The 23,404-nt window shown below is 45.1% G+C and overlaps 2 protein-coding genes across 2 annotated transcripts; one reads left to right on the plus strand and one right to left on the minus strand.

Annotated features, from left to right (window-relative positions):
• Window positions 1-5,949: 5,949 nt before the first annotated feature.
• Window positions 5,950-7,131, plus strand: LOC123440056 (acidic endochitinase-like). Its single transcript, XM_045116649.1, has one exon. It carries the CDS (start codon window positions 6,046-6,048, stop codon window positions 6,943-6,945), a length of 900 nt encoding a protein of 299 aa, XP_044972584.1. The 5' UTR covers window positions 5,950-6,045; the 3' UTR covers window positions 6,946-7,131.
• A 4,385-nt stretch (window positions 7,132-11,516) lies between these two features.
• LOC123444016 (plastidial pyruvate kinase 2) lies at window positions 11,517-18,420 on the minus strand. The gene is made up of 12 exons (XM_045120610.1): window positions 18,169-18,420; window positions 16,885-17,172; window positions 16,493-16,658; window positions 15,918-16,052; window positions 15,734-15,844; window positions 15,565-15,653; window positions 15,304-15,366; window positions 14,653-14,828; window positions 13,976-14,078; window positions 13,736-13,884; window positions 13,063-13,171; window positions 11,517-11,893 (listed from the first exon to the last, which is right to left on the minus strand). The coding sequence occupies exons 1-12, from the start codon at window positions 18,403-18,405 to the stop codon at window positions 11,786-11,788; spliced, it is 1,734 nt and encodes a 577-aa protein (XP_044976545.1). The 5' UTR covers window positions 18,406-18,420; the 3' UTR covers window positions 11,517-11,785.
• Between the last annotated feature and the right edge of the window lie 4,984 nt (window positions 18,421-23,404).

Raw genomic sequence — 23,404 nt, forward strand, 5'->3', positions numbered from 1 at the left:
GTACGAGAACAAAGTGTGGACTTTGGAAGTACTACCTGAAGGCCGCAAAGCTATTCAGAACAAATGGATCTATAAGAAGAAGACGGACGCAGACGGTAATGTGACCACTTATAAAGCTCGACTTGTGGCAAAGGGTTTTTCACAAGTTCAAGGAGTTGACTACGATGAGACTTTCTCACCGGTAGCGATGCTTAGGTCCATCTAAATCATGTTAGCAATAGCTGCCTTTTACGATTATGAAATCTGGCAGATGGATGTCAAAACGGCGTTCCTTAACGGTTTTCTTAAGGAAGAGTTGTATATGATGCAACCCGAAGGTTCTGTCGATCCTAAGAATGCTAACAAAGTATGCAAGATCCAACGATCCATTTATGGACGGGTGCAAGCATCTCGGAGTTGGAATAACCGCTTTGATGAGGTGATCAAAGCATTTGGGTTTATACAAGTGGTTGGAGAATCTTGTATTTACAAGAAAGTGAGTGGGAGCTCTGTGGCGTTTCTAATATTATATGTGGATGACATATTGCTGATTGGAAACAATGTGGAGCTTTTGGAGAGCATAAAGGATTACTTGAATAAAAGTTTCTCTATGAAGGACCTAGGGGAAGATGCTTACATTCTAGGCATTAAGATCTATAGGGATAGATCGAAACGCCTGATAGGACTTTCACAAAGCACATACCTTGATAAAGTTTTGAAGAAGTTTAAAATGGATCAGTCCAAGAAAGGGTTCTTGCCAGTATTACAAGGTATAAAATTGAGTAAGACTCAACGCCAGGCAACTGCGGAAGATAGAGAACAAATGAGTTCCGTCCCCTACACTTTAGCCATAGGTTCTATCATGTATGCAATGTTGTGCACTAGACCAGATGTCGGCTTGGCCATAAGTATGGCAGGCAGGTTTCAGAGTAATCCAGGAGTGGATCACTGGACGGCGGTCAAGAATATTCTGAAGTACCTGAAAAGGACTAAGGAAATGTTTCTCGTTTATGGAGGTGACAAAGAGCTCTTCATAAAGGGTTACGTCGACGCAAGTTTTGACACCGATCCGGATGACTCTAAGTCACAAACCGGATACGTATTTATTCTTAATGGGGGCGTGATAAGCTGGTGCAGTTCCAAGCAGAGCGTCGTAGCAGATTCTACATGTGAAGCGGAGTACATGGCTGCCTCGGAGGTAGCTAAGGAGGGTGTCTGGATGAAGCAGTTCATGACAGATCTTGGAGTTGTGCCGAGTGCACTAGATCCTTTAACTCTGTTATGTGACAACACTCGTGCCATTGCGTTAGCAAAGGAACCATGGTTTCACAAGAAGACCAGAACATCAAACGACGCTTCAACCTCATCCGCGACTATGTCGAAGGAGAGGACGTGAATATTTGCAAAGTGCAAACGGACCAGAATGTAGCAGACCCGCTGACTAAACCACTTCCACGGGCGAAACATCATCAAGGCCAAAACTGTATGGGCGTTCGATTTATTACAATGTAAATCGCATGGCGATGTGAGGACTAGATTATTGACTCTAGTGCAAGTGGGAGACTGTTGGAAATATGCCCTAGAGGCAATGATAAATAGTTATTATTATATTTCCTGTTTAAACATAATCGTTTATTATCCATGCTATAATTGTATTGAATGAAAACATAGATACATGTGTGGATACATAGACAAAACAATGTCCCTAGCAAGCCTCTAGTTGGCTAGCCAGTTGATCAAGGATAGTCAAGGTTTTCTGACTATGTGCAAAGTGTTGTTGCTTGATAACTGGATCACATCATTAGGAGAATCATGTGGTGGACTAGACCCAAACTATGAACGTAGCATATTGATCGTGTCGTTTTATTGCTATAGTTTTCTGTGTGTCAAGTATTTGTTCCTATGACCATGAGATCATATAACTCACTGGCACCGAAGGAATACCTTGTGTGCATCAAACGTCACAACGTAACCGGGTGACTATAAAGGTGCTCTACAGGTATCTCCGAAGGTGTCTGTTGAGTTAGTATGGATCAAGACTAGGATTTATCACTCCGTATGACGAAGAGGTATCTCAGGGTCCACTCGGTAATACAACATCACACACAAGCCTTGCAAGCAATGTGACTAAGTGTAAGTCACGGGATCTTGTATTACGGAACGAGTAAAGAGACTTGCCGGTAACGAGATTGAAATAGGTATGCAGATACCGACGATCGAATCTCGGGCAAGTAACATACCGAAGGACAAAGGGAATGACATACGGGATTATATGAATCCTTGACACTGAGGTTCAACCGATAAGATCTTCGGAGAATATGTAGGATCCAATATGGGCATCCAGGTCCCGCTATTGGATATTGACCGAGGAGTACCTCGGGGCATGTCTACATAGTTCTCGAACCCACAGGGTCTGCACACTTAAGGTTCGGCGATGTTTTAGTATAGTTGAGTTATATGTGTGGTTACTGAATGTTGTTCAGTGTCCCGGATGAGATCACCGACGTCACGAGGGTTTCCGGAATGGTCTGGAGACGAAGATTGATATATAGGATGACTTCATTTGGTTATCGGAAGGTTTTCGGGCATTACCGGGATTGTACCGGGAGTGACGAATGGGTTCCGGATGTTCACCGGGAGGGGGGCAACCTACCCGGGGGAAGCCCAAAGTCCCTGGGGGTGGCGCACCAGCCCTTAGTGGGCTTGTGGGACAGCCCAAGAGGGCATATGCGCCAAGGAAAGAAAAACCAAAGAGAAAGAAAAAAAAGGAGAGGTGGGAAGGAAGAGAAGGACTCCACTTTCCAATCTTAGTTGGACTAGGATTGGAGTAGGACTCCTCCTCCTCCCTGTCCGGCGCACCCTTGAGGGCTTGGCCCTCAAGGCAAGCCTCTTCCCCCTCCCTCCTATATATAGTGGTGATTTAGGGCTGATTTGAGACAACTTTTGCCACGTGCAACTCAGATCTAGACACCATAGTTTTACCTCTAGATCGTATTTCTGCACAGCTCGGGCGGAGCCCTGCAGGAGTAGATCCTTCACCACCACCGGAGCGTCGTCACGCTGCCGGAGAACCCATCTACTTCTCCGTCTTGCTTGCTGGATCAAGAAGGTCGAGATCATCGTCAAGCTGTACGTGTGCTGAACGCGGAGGTGTCGTCCGTTCGGCACTAGATCGGAACGGATCGTGGGACGGATCGCGGGACGGTTCGTGGGACGGTTCGCGGAGCTGATCGAGGGACGTGAGGATGTTCCACTACATCAACCGCGTTTCTTAAAGCTTCCTGTTGTGCGATCTACAAGGGTACGTAGATCCAAATCTCCTCTCATAGATGGACATCGCCCTGATAGGTCTTCATGTGCGTAGGAAATTTTTTGTTTCCCATGCAACGTTCCCCAACACCGTCTTGATCTATCTCTATAGATCTTGATGCTCAATATTCAAGTAGCTTAATCCAGGTTTTCCTTTGAAAAACACCTTTCAAACAACCCTGTATGCTTTCCAGAAATTCTATATTATTTCCAATCAACAATATGTCAACCACATATACTTATCAGAAATTCTATAGTGCTCCCACTCACTTTTTTGTAAATACAAGTTTGTCATAAACTTTGTATAAACCCAAAAGCTTTGATCATCTCATCAAAGCGTATATTCCAACTCCGAGATGCTTGCTCCAGTCCATAGAAGGATCGCTGGAGCTTGCATCCTTGTTAGCATCCTTAGGATCGACAAAACCTTCTGGTTGTATCACATACAACTTTCCTCAAGGAAACAATGTTTTGACATCCACCGCAAGAGATTGGTCGGGCGATTGTAAACGATTTCAAGTATATATGCTATATACGCATTTTAAATCATATTTGTAATAATATCATTGTCGTACTTTCAGTAATTGATTTTTTTGTATAAGTATATCCGAAGATGTTGAATCAGAAGTTCAGAACTTGTAAATGTTCAAGCCTTCCCGGTTTGAGTAGTTGTCAAACTTCATGAAACATAGCTCGCTGCAAATTAGACAATCCCAAGATCAATATGCCCAACAATTGGTATGAACTGAAGGATCTCTGGAACTTCCCCCTGAACATGAAATAAACTACACAGGAAAGGATTGGATTTTTGTCTTGCTAGATAAGGTGAGTGAAGAACTAAGACAAAAGTTTATGCTTTTTTGGTGGCGAGTGTGGAAACACAGAAATGATGCGATCTTCGAAAAAGGTAAAGCAAAAAAATCACATTCTACTAGATTTTTGCAAAACTACCTTGTAAGCATACACATGATTGAAAGCGGAAATTCCGAAATTGGTCTTAAAGGGAAAAAAAACCTATGATGAAACTGCCAAGATTGGAACAACATGATAATACCAAGGTTAAGGATTGGCAAAAGCCTGATCTAGGATGGGTCAAGGTTAATGTTGATGGATGTTTCTTGGAGGGAGGTGTGGTGTGAGATCATCAAGGAAAGATTATTTTATCCTCCACGGACTATATCCCGTGATGCAAAGGTGCATATTTCGCGGAGGCTACTGCTTGTCTAGAAGAACTACCAAAAGTGATTTCTGTATAGACCTCCATTAGTTGTCGAGGCAGATAGCAGCTCGGTGGCAAAGGCGCTCGACCCCGCATGTGTGGATAGATCGAAAATTGGAGTGATTGTGAAGGAATTTCATGCAATCAAGCATGGAACAGAAAAGATAAAGTTTGTAAAGTAGATAGAAAGGTCAATAGTTTAGCTCATGGTCTTGCCCGGTTTGGGCGTAGAGAGTTGTGTGATAGTGTTATGCAAGGGACAGTGCCAACCTGCGTGTTGAGTGTGGCCTTGCAAGATTTTAAGAACAATATTTCCTCTTTTAATTAATACAACTCTTTATTTCAAAAAAATGATTTCTTTTTATTTGTGTGTAACATTTAATGATTTTGTACAAGTATATTGTCAAAAAATAAGAATTTTCTACAAATACATTGAACATGTGGAATTTGCACTAAGCTAAACAAAACACTTCTTCTCTCGCGGCTGTAACCCTACCCGCCGCCAGGAGAGAAAATCTTCCAGCGTCGTCCTCCGGCGGCTCCCCTCCGCGGGCGACCTCGATCGTCGATGGGGGGGGGGGGGTCGTCGGATCCACGCGCGTGGATCTTTCTTAGTCCTTGTAGTCTAAGTTTTTAGGTTGTTCATCATCTTGACTTTGGCGACGTCAATGATGAAACTAATAAAGATTCTTCGGATCCTCCCCTCACGAGGCCATCGGTCCTATGGTTGGGGATGGATTTGAAAACCAGTATGTTCAAGCATCGATGGTGTGGCGACGGCGGCATCCTCGTGGTGGGCCTGTGTCCTCAGGCTCTGTCGTTGCGGTGACGTTTGATCCCCGTCGGCGCAGAGCTTGGGAGGTAGTCCAGGAGCGGATGCAGATTGTGGCATGCTTCAACAACATCTGGAAGACATAACGTGTGATGACTTCACGGTTCGTGGATGGCAGGTATGATTTCGTCCTTCAGCGTCTTAGTCGTAGTGGAGTGCCATATCTGGAGTTCGATGGTGTGTCCGGGGTGTTGCCCCGGTCTAATTCGTTCAACGGTAAAGGCTTTACTTTTGGTGAGCCATCTTGGAGGTCCGCAAAGCTGCATATCAGCGATGTAGCCGCGTCGAGCTCGAGTGAGGAGGTGATTCGGCATTTTTTTATGGCTGTTGTGGTGGTGCCGGAGGTAGGTGGCGGGCATTGGTGGCAAGCTCAGAAATATTCTGCTATCTTTTCAGTTTTGTCATGTCAATTTATATATAACTTGTACTTTAATCTTTATAATATGAATAAGACACATATTACTATGAAAAAAAGATAATCAAGTCTTTCAAGTCTACGTGCCAAACTTTCTAGGTACATTAGGTACAATAGAACAAACACTGTCCAGTTTGGAAAGAGCCCACTCCAAACTTGGAATCATTCAACAATTCGTCCCTATAAATGGAACCCACAACACCTCTTCACCGCCAAGCAAATCACACGTACCAAGACGAAGCATAAGCATTCGTAAAAGCTTTACCATCTCGTGCAGCGCCACAGCTAGCAATGGCTTGTAAGCTCAAACGGTCTCCTCTCCTCCCCATTCTCCTACTCGCCGGCATGGTTGGCATCTCCCATGCCGGCAACATCGCCGTCTACTGGGGCCAGAACGGTAACGAGGGCACGCTCGCCGACGCGTGCACTTCCGGCCTCTACGCGTACGTCATGGTCTCCTTCCTCAGCACTTTCGGCAGTGGCCAGACCCCCGCCATCAACCTCGCTGGACACTGCGATCCAGCCTCCGGCAACTGCAACGTCTTCAGCTCCGACATCACGACGTGCCAGTCCAACGGCGTCAAGGTGCTCCTCTCGCTCGGCGGCGGCGCCGGCAGCTACGGCTTGTCCTCCACCGAGGACGCCCAGAGCGTCGCCACCTACCTGTGGGACAACTTCCTGGGTGGCAGCTCGGCGTCCCGCCCGCTCGGCGACGCCGTGCTGGACGGCATCGACTTCGACATCGAAACGGGCAACTCGGCGCACTACGACGAACTGGCCACGTTCCTGTCCCAATACAGCGCGCAGGGCAGGAAGGTGTACCTGACGGCGGCGCCGCAGTGCCCGTACCCGGACGCGTCGCTGGCGCCGGCGCTGCAGACGGGGCTGTTCGACAACGTGTGGGTGCAGTTCTACAACAATCCGCCGTGCCAGTACGCGAGCGGGGACGCGAGCAACCTGCAGAGCGCGTGGAACACGTGGACGAGCAGCGTGAAGGTGTCCGGGGGCTTCTACCTCGGCGTGCCTGCGTCGACGGCCGCGGCCGGGAGCGGGTACGTGTCGCCTGGCGACCTCACGTCGGCGGTGCTCCCCGGCGTGACGGGCGCCAGCAACTACGGTGGGATCATGGTGTGGGACCGCTACAACGACGTGCAGAACAGCTACAGCGAGCAGGTGAAGGATAGCGTCTGAGTCTTCGCGCGCGCGGGGGAAGTGCGACCATGCACTACACAATAAATTGGTTGCATGTACACAATAAATTGGTTGCATAATTTATTTTAGATGCATATATACTACATATTACATGGCCATGAAGTGGCTAAGTTGGTGTACACTTGCAACATATGCCCTGAGATAAATAAAGTGATTTGGTATCTATTACTCCCTCCGTTCTTAAATATGAATTATTTTAAAATTTCATTAGAGTCCTACATATGAAACAAAATGAATGAATCTATACTCTAAAATATATTTATATGCATCTGTTTGTAGTCCCCTAATAAAACCTTTAAAAGGACTACATCCGTATGTATGTCTATATACTTTGGACAAGGGGGCTACACAGCTACACTCATTTCTTGGGAACAAATGAGCAAACCCAAATCTCATGGGGGACTAGGAGTGCTAGATATTCATGATCATAACAGAGCACTTCTGATGAAATTTCTTCACAAGTTTTACAGTACGGAAAATATTTCATGGATGAACATTATTTGGGAGACTTATTATCAAAACCATTTATCAGGTGAGAGACAGTAGGTTCTTTCTGGTGAAAAGCTATACTTAAACTTCTCTCAACATTCAAGCAACAGGTTATTTGCACAGCAGGAATGAGGAACACCATTCTGCTTTGGAATGATAGATGGCAGCATATCCCATTTCAAGAGAAATACCCTGAACTGTACTCCTATGTTATCATCATCAAAGAAATCTCACTTGCCCAGATACAAGCACAAGAACTGAACAATTGTTTTCACAGACCTCTATCAATCCAAGCATACCAATTGTTCAATCAACTCCAGAAACTTCTTGACAATAGAGTTATACCCAATGAAAAGGATGTTTGGTCTTATAGATGGAAGGGAAAGCAATACTCAGCTAAAAAGATGTACAAGAGTACCATTGCATCAGGTAAATTTACACAATATTTTCAAGCAGAGATGAAAGATAGCATGCAGACCAAGACATATTATCTTCTTCTGGTTATTACTACATGATAGATTCAACACAAGGAATATGTCACAGAGGAAATAATATATATCTTGAAGACTATAATTATGCACTATGTGCAGAAGTTGTGGAGGAAACTGCCACCCACTTGTTCTGGGATTGCCAATTTGCATTATCATGCTGGCTCTCTATCACTCCTTCCAAGAACAGAGGCATCTCCATTTTAGATGAGGTCCTATTAACAATGGAGCAATTACCTGTTGATGTTGCAATGGATATTGTGATTATAGGATGCTGGAGTACATGGTTAGTGAAAAATGATAAAATATTCAAAAGATCTCCACAAGCACTGAACATGTGGAAGTACTACATGAAAGAGAGACTACATATGGCACAAATCAGAGCAAAACAAAGTAAAATAGACAAGATCAAAGCCTGGATTCAAGAGAACCTATAATTTAACCATTATGTTTGAGAGAACAGGAGTTGGGTAATCTGAATGTAATAATTTTATTTGTACTTTCATTATAATTAATAGAAATTTAGTGTAGAACAATTGTTCTACGCTTCTGTCTAAAAAACCCTTTTAAAAAGACTTATATTTAGCAACAAAGAGAGTACTAGATACCGAAATAAAAAGGATCACACTACAACTAAGGTTTCTTTTAGGGGCGTGCTAATGGTATGTTTTGCTACCATTACACCCCAAAAAAATGGGCATGCATGTGGTTTGCTATCGTTTCGATTGACATCAAAGCTAGTATTACAACAATTGAAAAAAACTAGCAATAGAAAAAAAGTATTAGGCAATCTTATTTTTGCCAAATTGCGGGCTAACTAACGGGCACCAAAAACGTGCAACAAAACTTTGGCGACCATATTGTGCTCACTGATGATTAAAAAGATACAAAGTTAGAATAAAAAACATCAATCAATACTTATTTATTTTAAAATAACCACATATATTCTATTAGACAAACATATTACAGAGAATACATAGACGATCATTACATGAGACATATATAAATGTCTTACATTTTTGCACCAAGGATCCTGCAACCAGTAAAACTATAATTTCACGGGTAGAGAACCTTGTGCCTCGCTGAATCGTTGTCCACCGTTCTTCTATGCCATCGCCAAAGCAACACCAAATCTTAGGTAACTCCTTTGCATACAATGATGTTTTTCGAACCGATAAACCAGAGCGCTGCAAGCGACAAGATCGAGGCTTTGTGGCACGTCAGCCGGGGTTCTTTCTTGTGTCCATTAGATCTCAGCGCCATCAATTTCATCCAACATGGTTGAAGAAGAGGAACGTCGCCGTCTGTCACCATCCACGTACCCCACTGTAAGACACCGGGTAAGACACCAAACATAACTAGAACAGTCGATCCCAACGCCACCCAGAAGAGTGCCAAGTGTCAACAACTAGACACAAATTTCATCGGATCTGAAGCCTCACAAGAACACCAAACCATCTGCTCCTCGGCACCGCTGATTAGAACACCACCAAGATGAAGAAAAAAAGAGAGACAAATTATTTAGACGCGGTGTCATCACCTACATTGATGCAACGCCTTCAAAAAACACTGGCCTACCCTATCTTCTTGTCGAAAAAAATCGTCGGGGTCTCCATCCACACTATATCTGGCCATGGGCACTCCGGCCCAACCCGGCCCGAAAAAGCCCGACCCGACCCGACCCGACCTTACCCACGGGACGGGCTCGGGCCTGATAATCAAGCCTGACGGCCGGGCCGGGCTCGGGCCTATGGAAACCCGATTTTAGGCCTATGTCGGGCCGTGCCTGCCGGGCCAGACCGGGCTTCTTCAGGCTCAGGCCGGGCCTGGGCCCAAAAAATAGACCCGATGGCCGGGCCATGCCGGGCTTGGGTCTAAGTTTTGTACCATGGTTTTCTTAGGCCCGACCCGAGGTATGGCCAGGTAGAGTCCACACCCACCACCGAAGCGACAGATGGGAGGGACGAGGACCCTCCAAACCCTCAGCCACGCCGGCGGAGAGAGGAGGCAAAAATCGCCTCCGGAATCGCCTCTCAAGCGGTTCCTGGAAGTGCGTGTCGAGCGGTTGCTGGCCTGTTTATGAAACATTATGTGCGCACTAACATCAATCAATATTTGATGACTAATCAGAAATTTCCAATCAACATAGAAAATGGTTGACCCACTGAAATATTCGGTCAGGACGACTAAGTAAACATTATATGATCCACGTCCCCCAAAAGTATTCAGTCGCGGGTCAAGATTTCAAGGATGGGGAGCACTAGAGCATTAAGAGCATCTACGCCCGGACCCTCATACCCTCCTCAAACGTCTGGACAGGTCATCCGGTCACTGACCGGTCATAAAAAGGCGATCCATATGGGCCTCTCAAACCGGCCTCAAACGTCTGTGCTAACCGATACCCCCATATCTAGCCTAAATATAGGGCGGATATAGGGGAGCCTGGACACGCCCGCCACATCGGCTTGATGGTGTGGCCCCATATGCCGACTCGGCGGGAAAACCGACGGTCCGACGGCCGTCTTGACCGTTGGCGCGGTGTGAACGCAGCGTGTCGTCGCTCCGACTCCCCGCCCGAGGTTGGGGCCAGCTATTTAAGCTAGACGGCAGGCCCCAGTCCTAGCACACTGTCACACCCGCCTTCTTCCTTCCTCCGCCGCCACCCGAGCACAACAGCCATGCCCCCACGCCGCCGCCACTACACGATCGAGCATCGTCTCTTCCTTCTTGAGCAGGTCCGGACCCGGAGGAAGCGGGTCTATCTTTGGAACTGGGAGAGGTGAAGGAGGAGGACGTGAATGAGGAAGAGGGAGAGGTGGTGGACGAGGAAGAGGAGGAGGAGCAGGAGTCGTCGCTGGATGTGGGGGAGGAGGAGGCGGCGCCGCTGGATGAGGACGTGGATGTGTGGCCGAAGCAGCACGCCATTCTGAACTTCATCCGATCGAGGTCCTCTGCGGAGGCAAGGCGTCTTCATCGACAGCAGAAGGAGGCGGCGCGGGCTACGGCACAGGCCATTTCCGACGACGACGAAATATGAATAGTATGGAACGTAGTACGTAACAATATATGTGCATTTTTGTATGGATTCAAGGGATGAATATGAGAGACTTAGATGTGAAGAAGAAAATATGAAGAGTGACCCATCAATGTCCGCGGACACGTCCGGGCGTGTCGGCAAACGTTTGAAGGGCCAGATTCCTGGACATGTCTGTAGATGTTTGAGGGGCCGGATTTACAAGATCCAGATGTAGATGCTCTGCCTGAAGTCTGCAATCTCCTCGGGTCCTTACGTTTTCGCTGGCTCTACGTAGGGCTGTGGTGGTGTGCTTTGCTGCGGGCCCGGCATGTCTGCCTTGGCTGCTCATCTGCAGCATTCCCTGTTGTGTTGATGGTGTCAAATGGGCGACGGTGCCGCCGCCTCCCTCTCGGACAACATCATCCTCAAAAATTTCATAACGTCTTCTCAGAACCGAGTTAGGAAAGGCAAAAGTTGATAACGTCCTCTCAGTCTTGTGCGAGTTTCACGGTGGTCTAGCGCTCTGGAACTCAAGGCAAACACATTTTGTAACAAAGTTTCTGTCGAACAAGTCCATGTCATCTATTAATACATTAAATTGTTTTACAAAATAAAGAACCCTACAGCTAAAAAGCAGACGGAGAAAATGATTGGTCCGAATCATTTTACACACAAGAGTAGTAAACAGCAAGAGAGAACAGAATCACAACACTCGCTCTCAAACAACAAATCTAGTACACATGCTACCGAGCTCATGGCTCAAGGACAGTAACCTGATGCCGGCATGGCATCATAACCGGACCTTTGCGTAAATGGGAATTCCTCATCAAACCTTCCTAACCTGAATATTGTGGGTGGACTGCGACCTCCAGATGGGTTGTCTGCCACTTTGAACCAGTGCAACCTCCTCACCTTCCTTCACCATACCATGCTTCTGTGAAATGTAGCATATCATGTTAGACAACATATTCTCATGTTATAATAAAAAGAGATAGTACCAAAATGTATAGGGAATAGTGTACACTGGAAGTGAACATGCATGTTGCCGCGAAAATCATGTAATTTCCCCACCCTTCTAATTGAGCACACATATCAAGGTCACATGCGCTTGCTTGTTTAGTTTTAGTATCTCTTCAAAATAAAGAAGCTTCAGGACGATTCTAGATTTAATATGCTGCCGAGTACCCCATATTTCCCTATTTCCTATATGTATTTATGTCCGTTTGATTTGAAAGCAGACGGTGGAGAGAAAGAAAAAGATGAATGTTATGCACCCGGCTTCAGTATAGATCAAAGTTGGGAACATGATTGCTTTACCATGATACATGTTTGGGAACAAGGAATGCAGTTAGTAGCTGCAGTTTGCGGGCCAAACTATGTGAACACGCTACATTTTTGCACATCTCATGACTGAAGAACAATATTTTAGTGGACAGTGCTATATCACAAGTATTAACCCCAGAAACTCGCCAAAAGAAAAATGCATCATCATCATTTGTGACCACAATCGAGTCAGTTGTTTGTCACTGTTATAGGCCATTTTATCTTCATTAAAGCCAATATCTTGGTTGTTATTGTCTTAAAGCCCATTTTTATTTCCAAAAGTCTGCTTTATGTTCCTACACCTATTTTGGGCAGAAAGTAGTTCCAACTCCACGATCACATATTTAACATCCGTTTGTTTATAGTGCACCAATTTAGTTAGCTTTTGGTAGATCATGCCTCAGGAATGTGTTCTACAACTTTTTGCGGGGCATTTCGGGTTTGCAAATATCATGAGCACCCGAAGAGCAGGAACATCTGATACATCCTCTGTATCCACGCTCCAAAAAGCCTGCCAAGTTTCAAAGGCAATATGGCCTAACTAATTTCAACACTTAGTGCAGGCTGTTTTAGGGTATTTTAACAGTCTCAGCATGTCATGCAACCACAATGGTAGTCTTTTTAGAGGTTCCACTAGAGGACTACATGCAGATGTATATAGACATACTTTAGTGTAGATTCTCTCATTTTGCTTCGTATGTAGTCCCGTAGTGAAATCACTAAAAAGACTTATATTTAGGAACGGAGGGAGTAGAAGGGATGGGATATATCAGTGATTACCAGCAAGTAAGATAAAGCATCACCAAATGTCTTCTCAGCACAATCAGAAAATTCCATGTGAACTGGACATACACCTTGGTACAAAGCCAATCGTTGTCTAACTATCTCCCTGTAAACAGTAAGCGACATCAATTATGCTAAGAAATACTTTATAAAAGAAAATATGAACAAAGGGGGCAACAATATTATACTTCCAGAAATAATAGACCTAATCTTCAGATCAGTTCTCCCACAACAGTAGGATAAAAAGCATATACCACCACAACATTATCTGAATTCAGTTTCATCAGTGATAACCTCTTCTCCTAGGATATACAGTACTAGTTTCAACAATAAAATAACTTGCATGAGGCAAACAGTTCCTGATGGAGTCTAGGAATGACTTCATGCACATATTTAGGGATACGGTGTTCATCAAGTAGAAAAGCACAGCTTGTTTTCAGCCCACATATGTTGGTGAATAAGAAGCTAAGCGCATCATTTGCTATTGCTTGTCAAGGTTATCATTATGACTGGATGACAAGGCAAGAAAATATATTGGTAATTTATGTATTGCACATGATTAACATTGAATATCTTAGCAGCATCTGTGATTTTGTTTCTCAACATGTTAACATAGGAGTTCCATTTTATTGATGTCATACACATTGGAGCAAAAGTAGAGAAATCTTACTGGTCTGTGAAGGCAAATATGGTGCCAGATGGGCGGTAATGGCTAAGTAGGATAGACATAAATCCCGTCCTTGTGAAGACCACAATTGATGTACCAAGTGTATTGGACATCATTGTTGAATGGTAGGCAAACATTTCGCTCATGTGGTTCTACAGGGAGGAAAGTAAATAGGGAAGATAAAAACTAGGTTAAAGTGAAGAAAAAGACATGCAGTGCCAGTTGGGATATTGCAGTTCAGACCTTGAACACCTGACCAAGGTTAGACGGTGTTTCCCCGCCAGTAATAGTTGCTTCAGTTCTTAGTGCAACAGTATGCATGACCTTGACAGCTTTCAAGGGAAATCTGTCCGACATCAAGTGGTAAAGCTTAGTCAGTATCCATCTTAAATGCACGTCACAAATAGCAAGCATCTTTTAAACAAACCAAAAGGGCAACAAAAAGAGTGTAACTAAACATCAACATACCAACTCCCCTATCCATGATTTATTACAACAAAATCGAGCAATCCATGATCCATGTGGCAGTTCAATAATTCTTAACGCAACAAAAACGTTTGAAGGAGCTAACTTGGATGGAAACCAAAACAACATACCACAAATTCAGAGCAAACATATTGAAAGTAGAGTCAGATATCATAGTTTACTAAGGACAAATAATAGGACAAGGGCAAAATCACCAACAATTACAACAGCTTATAGCTGATGAACACACAATAGTGGTTCTAACAATTTCTGGAACATTTAAAGAATGCAATCACAAAAATAACATCCTATAGTACTGCAGAAATATTACTTGGTCATAAAATCGGCTGGCTTTTGTTAGTTAAATTATTAACAATGGACTGTCGGTGCACATATAGTTTGCTGGAAATATATAAACAATATTTTGTTATGTGTAAGGAAACGAAAACACATACTTTCCATGTGCAGTTTCCCCAGAAAGCATAACTGCATCAGCACCTTCCCGAACAGCTATAGCAATATCTGAAACTTCTGCTCGGGTTGGAGTTGGATGAACGATCATGCTTTCCAGCATATTAGTGGCGACAATGACAGCTTTTCCCATGCTTCTGCACATTCTAATAATTTCTTCCTGCATCGGGACACATGAAACTCTAAGCATGTCGTGTATATCCTATACTGAATCAACTGACGGAAGCAAAGAAAGTTCAGTGCCAGGTTCCAAATTGGATAGCTACCTAGATGTATATACAAACGAGTGCAAAGCAGTCCTCGGTTAATAATTATTTTCTTCCAAGCGTAGATTGTGTAGTTGATATTATACGGAGCACAACCAAGTTTGTAGCTTGTCGCTTAAACAAACAACTAAGCAGAGAAGGGGGCATTTAGTGCAATGGACTTGTGGACAGCATGGACTACGAGTCGAAGGACTAGTCAAGACTAGTCGATAGACTAGTTAATGAGTCGCAATTCCAGAGCCGACTACACTTCAGGGTCGACTAGTCTATGAGTTGAAACTTCGAATTGTCATGATTAGTCTATGAGTCTCAACCACGGAACGACTCGTCGACTTGTAAACCGACAGTGAGCAATAAACTAGATCATACCTGCAGCAAAGGTACCTCCTCGATAGGAAGTTCAGCCCCCAAATCACCCCTGGCAACCATAGCCTACAGAACTCGACAATTCGTATGTCAGTACTTCAAAACTAAAACCAACAGTGATACACTCTATAGAAAAAGATTAAAGATGGAGAAGAAGCCCTTTTCATGATGCCCATACAACTCAAGATCTTTCATAGTTAAGATGTACTGTATTGTATAGTGCCCCTTGCTAAACTCAAGAAACAATGAACGCCAACCTCTTACCCCATCAGATGCCGTAATGATTGAATGTAAGTTTGGAATAGAATCTGCACTTTCAATTTTCACAATTACGTGTATATCCGCATTCGAGCCTGAGTCAAAATAAAAAGGAAACATGGTCAAGATACACTCAAAACAACACCCACACTGTTTATAAAGTCTGGAATAATACTTCTGAGATAATCCTTCAATTGATGCACAACTTGAGCATCTTTGACGAAAGAAACGGCATAGTAGTCAACCTGATTTTCCACTCCAAACCTAATATCATCCCAATCCTTATCTGCAAGTTTGGAAAATGTGCATGAGACAAGAGCATCTATATTATTCAATGAAATATATATGATGACTATTACCAGTGATTGATGGCAAGGTTGCGCTCTTGCCACGGACATTCAGGTGACGCCTGGATTTTAATTCACCTCCATCAATAACTTCACATTTTACAGAATCTTCGGTTTTTGATTTGACCAGAAATGACATCATTCCTCCTAAATAACCAATATAATGATCATTAACACAACATAAATCACTTTAATGTCGAAGTTACATAATCAAAAAATATAATCATCATTACAAGCATAAAAAATACAGAGAACAAAAGTAGAAGGATGTTACACAGGTATCTGATGTTCTAATTTAAATGTTAATCAGTTGTGCACACTAAGCAAGACCACCTGCAAATAAAAGTGCTGGTAAACTCCATCTCAGAAAGTTGACTTAAGCAAGACCAGCTCTTCGTGAACCTATCCAATTCACTATATACAGTTATATGCGGCCATACAAATTTATTCAGTCACTAGCTAAAAGTTAGTAGTAAACTATTTCAGATAAACTGATTTGCTGCATCCGCACATTCTGTAAAAAATCATGTCTCACCAACAAAGATCAAATGATCAAATACCAGAATGGGAAAAGAACGTGCACATACCATCCACAAGGAGCATGTCACCGGCTTCTACATCGTTAACAAAGTCATCATAGTTAACACTAACACATGTCTCAGTCCCAACCCCCCTCTTAATTGTGAAGGTGAATTCCTGGCCGGTTTCCAAGAATATAGGCTGAGGCAAATCTCCACTCCTAACTTCCGGACCCTGAAATGTAAAATCTAGCTTCAATCAGAGAAATCAAGGTACAATATGATGAAAGAAGTGCAGCATCAAAAGGTTTAAATACAGTATTCATTAACAGAGCAAAACATGCGCTAGCATGGGCATGACAGACTTATAGTTAAGACTGACACAAATAGAGCATATTCTGAGAACTAGATTGCTCATCCAACAGAGTGTATGCATAAGCTCTGAAAAAGGGAATACAAACCTTGGTGTCAACCATAAGCGCAATCACGTTATCCTTCGTTTGAGCATTATACTCCTTCACCAAGTCGATAACTTTCTGGTGTGATGCATGGTCTCCATGTGACATATTAAGCCGAGCCACATTCATGCCAGCCTCAGCAAGGTTCCAGATCATCTCTTTCGTGTTAGTTGAGGGACCAATTGTGCACACAATCTTTGTCTTGCGCCTAACATTTGGTTTAGACCACACACCATTGGCTGCTGTTGCTAGTTGCTGTATAGCCTTAAGATGCTGGAAATTTTCTTCTTCCTGTCAAGAAGAAGTATTATTGACAGTAGTTTCAATTCATAAGGTTGCTTCCAAAATAGAAATACACCTTACTATTATGAATAACTGCAACACGCAAGCCAGAAAACATGTCATGTTAAATAACTGCCTACCACAGAGAAAATTAGAAAACAAGAATATATGTCACGTTCATCATAAATGTTCATAGCTTACTGGATAAGTGGCTTAGAGAAGACTCGGAATTGAGATTTAACCTAAGTGATCAGAAAGTAGCACATCCATATTTAAAATAGCTCATCCGTTTTGAGCTATTCCAAATAAGATTAAGGGGTTCCATCCTTTTCAGTGGCAGGAAATAAGCCAGTACAGATTCTGCTGAGAATTATTCCCGCAAATGATTTCTAGAAGGGGCTGTTACAAAGTATACCAATTATTTAGACTTTTCGAGTGCACGGAAACGTTCCTTAACTATATTGAATGGTTCCAATGTCAATTCTGCAAACAGTAATAACATAATTAATAGCTATCCTCTCAGTTAAAACTTGAGCCAGATAATTAATAGCTATCCTCTCAGTTAAAAATTAAGCCACATAATTTCCTCGCAGTTAAAACTCAAGCCAGATGAAAAATAGCCTAAAAGGAAAGGGGGTATATCATATATGGCGCTGTTACTCCGAAATACTGTATACGCTTTACAACATTCAAAACGACGGGCAGAATTTGGTGTACCAGACAAGCAGCTCTTATGGATGCATATAAACATAAAAGAGCACAAACAGACGCCAAAATTCAAGCAACAACGCATGGAGGAGAAGCTTTAGAAAATGACATTTCCAACAGCCCCGGACTCCAAATTCCACCGTCATGCACACGAAAATGATGTCCCGAGCGTGATAAATCCGATTTCACTGTCACGGAAAGCCAATTTCATGCCCCAAAGTAACCGGAGACCACAAAAACAGCGGTTCCCCAGCTAGCGAGCAGCTGAGGTAGCAGTCAAGTACGAGGAAACGCTACCTTGACGACCGCGTCGTCGTCAGGCGACACCGGCAGCACCTCGGCGTCGGCGCTAATCACCGAGGCGACCGGATGCTCGCGTCGACCCCTCGAGGCTACGCTCCCGCTCCACCTCTCCCTCGCGTCGCGCGGGCCGAAGGGCAGCCTCGCCGCGGGCCGTAGCGAATCGGCCCCGGATGCGCCGCCGAGCGGCCTGGCCGCTCCCGCCGCGCCCGCCGCCGCCACCACCTGCGCCATCTGGATTCGGAATTGGAGATGAGGTGGTGAGGCGTGCGAGTCGTGTGCCTGTGCCGTGAGCAGTGCAGATGGCAGACGGGTTTGGGTTTAAGCTGATGCGCCTCTGCTTCGTTTGTATCGAACGGGGCACGAGGTGGGCGTGGGCGGGGCCTATGGTGTGGCCGCGGGTGAGCTGGCTTTGCATTTCGCGTCGCCACGCTAGTACTACGCCGCTCGCTCGCCCCGCCCAGCCCAGCCGGGCTCACTCGCGCCTTGCCTTGGAGCCTCCGTTGTGGCGCTGTCTAGTTGGCCGGAGTAGAACCTCGGAAAATGCAGGCGAATTCGTCGCATCCAGTAGTATGGCGTGACTTTACAAGTATATTGAACCGGTATCTTCAATAGATCCTACTCCTCCGTTTTCTAAATAATTATAATTGGGTTCTTACTCTCTCAGTTTATAAATATAAGATGTTCGTAACTTTCTTGCTGCATGGAATGTATAGATATGTTCATTTGTACGTACTCCTCCATTCCTAAATATAAGTCTTTATAGAAATTTTACTAGAAGACTACATACGGATGTATATAGACATACTTTAAAGTGTATGTTCACTCATTTTGTTTTGTATGTAGTCACCTAGTGAAATATCTTAAAAGACTTATATTTAGGAACGGAGAGAGTAGTTTATATTAAAATATTTATTAAGTTGTCTTATATTTTGTGAACGTAGGGAGTATTTGTTATGTGGATGATTCCATAAAAAAAGTGTCATGTAGACAAGGAATATATAGCGAAGTAAAAGAAAACCACCATCCATAAAATACTAGAAACCTACTCCCTCTGTACCGTAATATAGGTCGCTGGTTTAGCTACTACAACGACCTATATTACAGTACATAGGGAGTAGAAAGAAACAATGATAATACAAATGCTCGTGTAACTATATCAGGGATAATTTTGCCGGTGTCTCGTCTTGTGTAATAACTATATGTGATTTGTTTGTTTGTACCTTTAGAAAAAAGATTTTGTTTGTTTGTGAAGATATGTTCATCAGGGATAATTTTGTCGGTGTATCATCTCGTGAAATAATTGGATGTGATTTGTTTGGTTGTGAAGATATGCTCGGGTCACCGGGAATGACTAGAGATGAATTACGTGACCTCGATTCCTTCGGGTTTGATAATTTGTCCCACCTTTACTTGTTGATACACAAATCTCTAGCTAACTAGATGTTGTGCTCTAGATCTCTTAGTTGACGAGCCTACCATCGGGTAAATGGGTTCCACATATAACCACAGCTTGAATTTATCCTTCATTGACAAGCGCTTAAGCCCCTTCGATGATGGGTCTATAGCGGTTGGTAATAGCACGTTAGTGATAACAAAAATTAACACTGACCAGCATATGGTCTCCTAGTGGTATTACATGACGAGGTAGAAGGAAGGCAGGTTGATGTTCTGAATATTCTAGCAAGAGGTGATAACAAATATTAACACTGGCCGACTTAGAGCGAAGGCCTAAATATTGCTAAGGTGATTGATGTTCTAACAAGAGGTGATAAGAATAATATGGTGAGACAATTAACACAATATGATATAGCAAGTTCAAAGGTCAAATGACCAAAGTAAACCACAAGTAAAGAGTTAGGGTTAGGGATAACCGAAACTCCGGAGACGAGGATGTACCTCGATGTTCACTTCCTTGGAGGAAACCTTGTCATCGTTGGAGGTGTGGGGTGTAACCACGAAGATAGACCAACACCATGCAGACTCGCCCTATTCTCCTTGTGATAACACAACGGAGGTATTTCTCAACCGCTAGTGGTAGACATTGACGTGACCTCAAAACTTTCACAAACTTTTGGAGTAAATCACAACAATCGATTACTCACTGAAAAACTCCTACTTCCTAGGAGTCTCCAACCTACTAGAGTAACAAGACATTAGCCAAGGATTAAAATTAAGCTCAAAGACAAAAGTGATTGGTCAAAGTATGGGGAATGACTCGATCTTGCAATGGAATTATCTTCCTTTGAATCTATCCAGGAATCGAAGGTTTAGGATTTGGGAGAGCAGGGGAGGAAGTGTGGCGGTTGTGAATGATTTCTTTCTCAAAGGATGACCCTGGAAATAAGTGGAGTGGGTATTGTTGGGGATATTACCTACGGTATGACCCGCCCTATTTGGTTGACCAACTGAAGGAAACGACGCCTCTCCTGCTTTGCTTACTTTTGGCCAGCATTCGTCTTCGGCTTACAGTAGCGTTTGCAGCTCTATTGGAAAACGAGAGGAAAGAAACTACATCTTTTGTTCTCAACGACCTTCATAACCTGAAAGTGGGCCGGACAGTTCTTTGAGATCGGTACTTCTTCGAAAGTGGTAAATCCATGATATAATATAACCAAATTGGATAGACCTTCCACCTGGGACCCGCTGGCTCTCCAGGGGGGAATAATGTTGCACCTGATGCTGCAAATAAGGCCCGTTTTCTTGCTCCATCGTTATTAGTTTCTATTCTCTCCCTGCACGAACCTCGGTCCAATCAATTTGTTTGGAATTGGGGTTAGGACCGGTTAGAACTCCCATTTCCCGATCGGGAGCAGCGAGTGAAGTGCAACAGTCGTAAGTAAGGCTCGCCATGTTCCTAAAAGGAGTGACCATCTTTTCTTCCCTTCTACTGAAACAGATTCGGACCGCCACTTCTCTGAAAGCATGGTTCTTGCCTCCCTCTCTCCTCCCTCCTTGGAGCTCGGGCTAAGGAAGTCGCGGAAAACGAGGCCTGAAGAGAAGTCCACGCGTGATGACCAATATTCATCAGAACCCTCCCTCGGTCAGCGTAGTGCCAGCAAGGAATAAATCAGAAGGGTTGAGTGGTTGATAGCTCCGGTCTTGAAAACCGGTATAGTTCTAGGAACTATCGAGGGTTCGAATCCCTCTCTATCTATCCAAGAGATGGAAGGGCAGGGCTTTTTTTTTGGGTCGGGTCAGGAAAGCGGCGACTCATACATGCATGGTCAATATAAGCCTTGGTTCGGGCCTGGGGCGTGTTGAGAGATCTTTGTCAGAAGGCCGCCAGGGCCCATGAGCCAGATGGCGGTTCAGGATTGATGAAGAAGATAAGTCGCCAAGGAGTTTCCTTGGCTTGGCAAACACGGCGATTTAGAGATAAGAAAGGCCACGATTTGTAACATGGTCAGGACTTTGTAAACCCTGGGGCCTCGACCTGTATATAAAGGCGGGTCTCTGGGGTAGATAGATCAAGTTAGAAATCATCGAGAGCTAGGTCAGGCGAGTTACGCCCTCCTTGTAATCGAATCCATCATCAATATACACAAAGCAGGACGTAGGCTTTTACCTCGACACGAGGGGCCGAAACTGAGTAAATCTGAGTCTTGCTTCCGCTCACCCCCTTTGAGTCGCCACCAAGGTGTGATGGCTCTTTCACTAAGTCCTTTCACGAGGACATTTGCCATGACAAAACCAGGACAGTTGGCACCCACCGTGGGGCCTCCGCACGGTGGAGTTGAGTTCTCAAAGGGAGCCCTGCCAGGGTCAAGAAGCTACGCGGTCGGCATCATGACGAAGAGCCGCCGTGGAAAATACTACATCAACAACTCGCAGTGGGGATCTGAGGCCGATTCAATCGAATCTGGATACAGGGTCCCCTTCGGCAAGATCCACGTTTTCATCGACAAGATTGGGGCACCCGTACCTGAGACGGACACCTTCACCGACATCGTCGAGCCGGCCCGGTACGCCCATCCCACCAAACATCAGGTCAGGGGACGCCACGTTTTCGTTGGTTTTACGCATGGGACCGACCTACCGGACGGGCCAGTAATCCAAGAGATCACCCCCGTCAACTCGGACGACGAGTCATCCATGGGCGACACAGATTCAATCTACCCTCTCCATGAGGGACAACTCGAAGGGTTACCGCAGGCAGTAACCTCTGAGGACTTTGCGGGGCCGGACCGACAAGTCGCCATCTACATGGAGGGGGCAGCGCCGCCTCAACCAAACCCGGCGGGCAACAATGAAGCTGGCGCGTCGGGGAAGACTCCGGCTCAAGCCATGGCAGACCTGGCAGTAGAGACAGCCAAGCTCATGGCAATCACTATGACGGCAGAGAACTAGGAAACGGTCAATGCCGAACTGACGAAACTAAGGGAGGAGATGGCCAAGATTCAGCAGGACGTAGAAGCGGAAGCCGCCAGGATGGCAACACAGCAGGCCCAGATCGCCGCGGAGACACAACATTTGAATACTGAAGGCTGGCGGCTTGAGCGGCAGCAGCGTGCCTCCGATGCGATCCACCAGAGGAGACATCGCGGCCGCCTTCCGACCGATCTAAACCCAACTCGCCTCTTCGATAGCCCGCATACCCTCGGGATGGAACCCAATCGGCCTTGGAAGGCCGCCCTAGGAGGCGATCCGGCTCGGCCACCACTTAACCCGCAGCCGCCTCAGCCAACGGAGGCTCGTGCGCCCCGTTTTCAAATACCACAGGGTCACTTCTCGAACCCCGTGGATAACGTGATGGCGGCAACCCGCCACCTGGAATCTCTCCCGATTCACGGAAACTCCCCGGGTGAGTTGGAGGCGAGAAACACCATCGAGATGCTGAAAACAGCGGTGGTACAACATGCGCAGTATTCACATAGCCATGGGAGGCTACACTCCACGCCGAGGCGAGTCACACCAGGAGTCCCCATGATGACCTGCCTGCGGTGACCAGCGAGCAACGGCGTTTGCCGCAGACCAATCCGCCCGGGATGCTCGATACATGGGCTCGGGATCTTGTGGATGCGGCGCGAGCCGCCCGCTTGATGGAAACAGCAGCTGCGGCGGGTCAGGGCTATCCGGCTTACACCCTGCCTCCTCCCACGTTGACCGAGACAGGCGGTGGCAGGCACGTCGGGTGCCGTGTCTAACGCCCGCCCTTCGCAACGAGCGTATGCCGAAAGATTTCAAAGGACCGCGAAAGGTACCCAATTACACAGCAGACCTCGAGCCAGGG

The sequence above is a fragment of the Hordeum vulgare genome, chromosome 3H (genome assembly GCF_904849725.1).
Source record: "Hordeum vulgare subsp. vulgare chromosome 3H, MorexV3_pseudomolecules_assembly, whole genome shotgun sequence".
NCBI classification, from domain to species: domain Eukaryota; kingdom Viridiplantae; phylum Streptophyta; class Magnoliopsida; order Poales; family Poaceae; genus Hordeum; species Hordeum vulgare.

Coding starts and splice junctions, on each gene's coding strand:
- LOC123440056 (XM_045116649.1), top strand. CDS start 6,046: ATGGCTTGTAAGCTCAAACGGTCTCCTCTCCTCCCCATTCTCCTACTC.
- LOC123444016 (XM_045120610.1), bottom strand. CDS start 18,405: ATGGCGCAGGTGGTGGCGGCGGCGGGCGCGGCGGGAGCGGCCAGGCCG. Junction 15,845..15,917: donor AACCTTGCCATCAATCACTG/GTAATAGTCATC, acceptor CCAAACTTGCAG/ATAAGGATTGGGATGATATT. Junction 13,885..13,975: donor ACCTTGGTCAGGTGTTCAAG/GTCTGAACTGCA, acceptor TCCTCCCTGTAG/AACCACATGAGCGAAATGTT.